The sequence below is a fragment of the Arachis ipaensis genome, chromosome B05 (assembly GCF_000816755.2).
Source record: "Arachis ipaensis cultivar K30076 chromosome B05, Araip1.1, whole genome shotgun sequence".
Lineage (NCBI taxonomy): Eukaryota > Viridiplantae > Streptophyta > Magnoliopsida > Fabales > Fabaceae > Arachis > Arachis ipaensis.
In genome coordinates, this window is record NC_029789.2 from 82,943,143 (window position 1) to 82,945,456 (window position 2,314).

At 37.3% G+C, this 2,314-nt stretch overlaps 1 protein-coding gene across 1 annotated transcript in view; it reads left to right on the top strand.

Annotated features, from left to right (window-relative positions):
• LOC110272050 overlaps positions 1-2,314 on the top strand; it is an 11,481-nt gene that overhangs the window by 6,432 nt on the left and 2,735 nt on the right. Inside the window, exon 3 of the mRNA XM_021123844.1 lies at positions 1,928-2,157. Coding sequence (XP_020979503.1) covers positions 1,928-2,157 — 230 coding nt within the window. The remainder of the gene's footprint in view (positions 1-1,927; positions 2,158-2,314) is intronic.

Consider the following 2,314-nt stretch of genomic DNA (forward strand, 5'->3'; position numbering starts at 1 on the left):
AAGTTTTTAACGGAATTTATTTTCTGTTGCTTGATTGAGATTGAAACCATTGTTCAATTTTGACGAAGTTAATTCAAAGTTGACAAGCGCTATTTTAAATGAGGTTTTGAAAAGTTTCCTTATTTAATGGAAACCTGTTCGTTTGTAACGCACCACTTGTCTCCTTACTAGATTGTAAGCAAAAATTTTACCTCGGAATTTCTTTTCTAAAGAGAGTTTAACTTCCTCTTTTGTCCCCGCTATAAATGTTATACAAGCTTGTTTGAATATGGGCTTTGGGAATTTTTGAACAAGCATTTGATTTCTCTTTCGAGTTTTATGAATTACTTTTGGTTAAGTTGTGCACCTAATTATCTTTCTAAAATATTTGAGGAAATATTTTAGCTCCTAGCAAAACTTGTGTGCATTTTGTTTTTAAAACTCTACATGATTTACTTCAACCTGAAATTGTATTGGAGTAAAGCCACGATTATGCTTTTGTTACTCTCTTGGAGGATGTTATTACTTAACCTTTCTTTTAGACTACGAAGTGGTTTTTCCGCAAGTTTTGGTTCCTTTATGAACAATGTATTCGGAAGTACCTTTAATTGTGCTCTTGAGTTCTGTGAGCTTTGTCTTGGGTCTGAAATATTCTCTTCTGTAAACCTCATACTTCTTCGACCCAATTTGAATTTGGTTCAAATTAATGTGCTGATTCTTCTTATTGGACCTATTGAATTTCTTTTATCCAAGGGTTATCTTTGAAGTTGTCAATTGATTTATTTCTAGCAAACTTCATTGCTTGAGCGTCTTTGTTTATCTGGAAATTGGATACACTCTCTCAAATCTATGAGTATTATTGTTGACATTTATCTCTCATTCCTAAATCTTGTATCCTTCTGAGTAGACTCGAGAATTGTTTTGATATCACGTGCGACTTGTAGACGTAGTAACGCGATACGTTAGTTCTTTAAGACGTGATGTGTATACGGAAGTTGAAGCAGTAAGTGTGCAACATATGAGTTGTGGGCGTTTTGTTCCTTGCGAACGGGTTTGTGGTTGTCAGGCTTGTGATCAAATTTGGGGTTTGTAAAGTGCTTGATGGAGTTGGAAAGTTGAAACTTTGAGGTTGATATGAGATTAGTATGCGGAGGTTGAGCACGTCGTTTTAACTCCATCCTGTTTGATAGCCTTTGATGCCTTGCCCTTCTATCACATGATTGACCCATGTTATCTTTTGCATTGAGCCTACCTTGTAACGTTTGCTTTGCAATCACACTCCTACCTTTACATCCTTATGCTTATGACAATCAAAGTATTTGGAAATCGTATATATGATTGTATTTTGAGATATTTTTGCTTCTTCCTTAAATGTGTTCAAGGGTGAACTGTTATGGAATTTTTTTTATTTTGTATCAATTTTCGAGGGCAAAAATTTTTATAAGGTGGGAAGAATGTAAGACCCAGAATCTTTGAAAAGTCTTATTATGATCAAGTCTCAAATACTACAGTTATTTATAGCCTTAATTTCAGAGATTATTTTATTAAAGATAATTATGGCAAGTTTTGATTTATTGGATTTGAGATAAGTTATGATTATTATCCAATTTTATAATTATTGGATTATTTTCTATATTCAAAGTATAAAGTTGATAGTTATGAAATAATAAGGATTTTTATATGACTCGGATTAAATAAAATATTAATACTGTTACTTTGGAAAATAAATGGTTTAATTATATTATTTCTAATTATTGGATTTGGACATTTTATTGGGAATAAAATGTGAAATATGAGCAAGTACTATTTCTATACATTATTATTGTTGGATTAGAAATTATTCCCAATTATTATATTATTCCCAATTTTATTTGAAATTACCATAATGCCCTTAACCCTAATTTTTCAAAATGAAACCCTAATCCCTAACCCACCAGCCGCACCCCAGTTGCTTCCCTTTCACCCTCATTCACAAAAACATGGAAGGAAGGAACGGAAGGGGGAAGGGGGAAGAAAAAGCCGCGTCAGGGGAAGAGAAGGAAGGGACGACGCCACAGCCAAGGCTCGCCGCGGTCACACCGTTCTCGGCCCGCTGCGTGCCCCGCCGCGCCTCGCCGCCAGAACCGCGCGAAGGACAGAGGTCCGAGTGAGGGAGAAGTGGAGGGCGAGAGGGAGAAGGTTCGTGCGCCGTCAGAGCCGCTTCGTCACCACCATTGAGGTCCTCACCATCGCCGTTAATGGAGGACATCGTCGCGAGGATGAGCGTCGCCTCGCCGCAGTCCCTGCTGAGCCGCCGCCACCACTAGGGTTTTGTCGCCGCCACTTGTGCCACTGT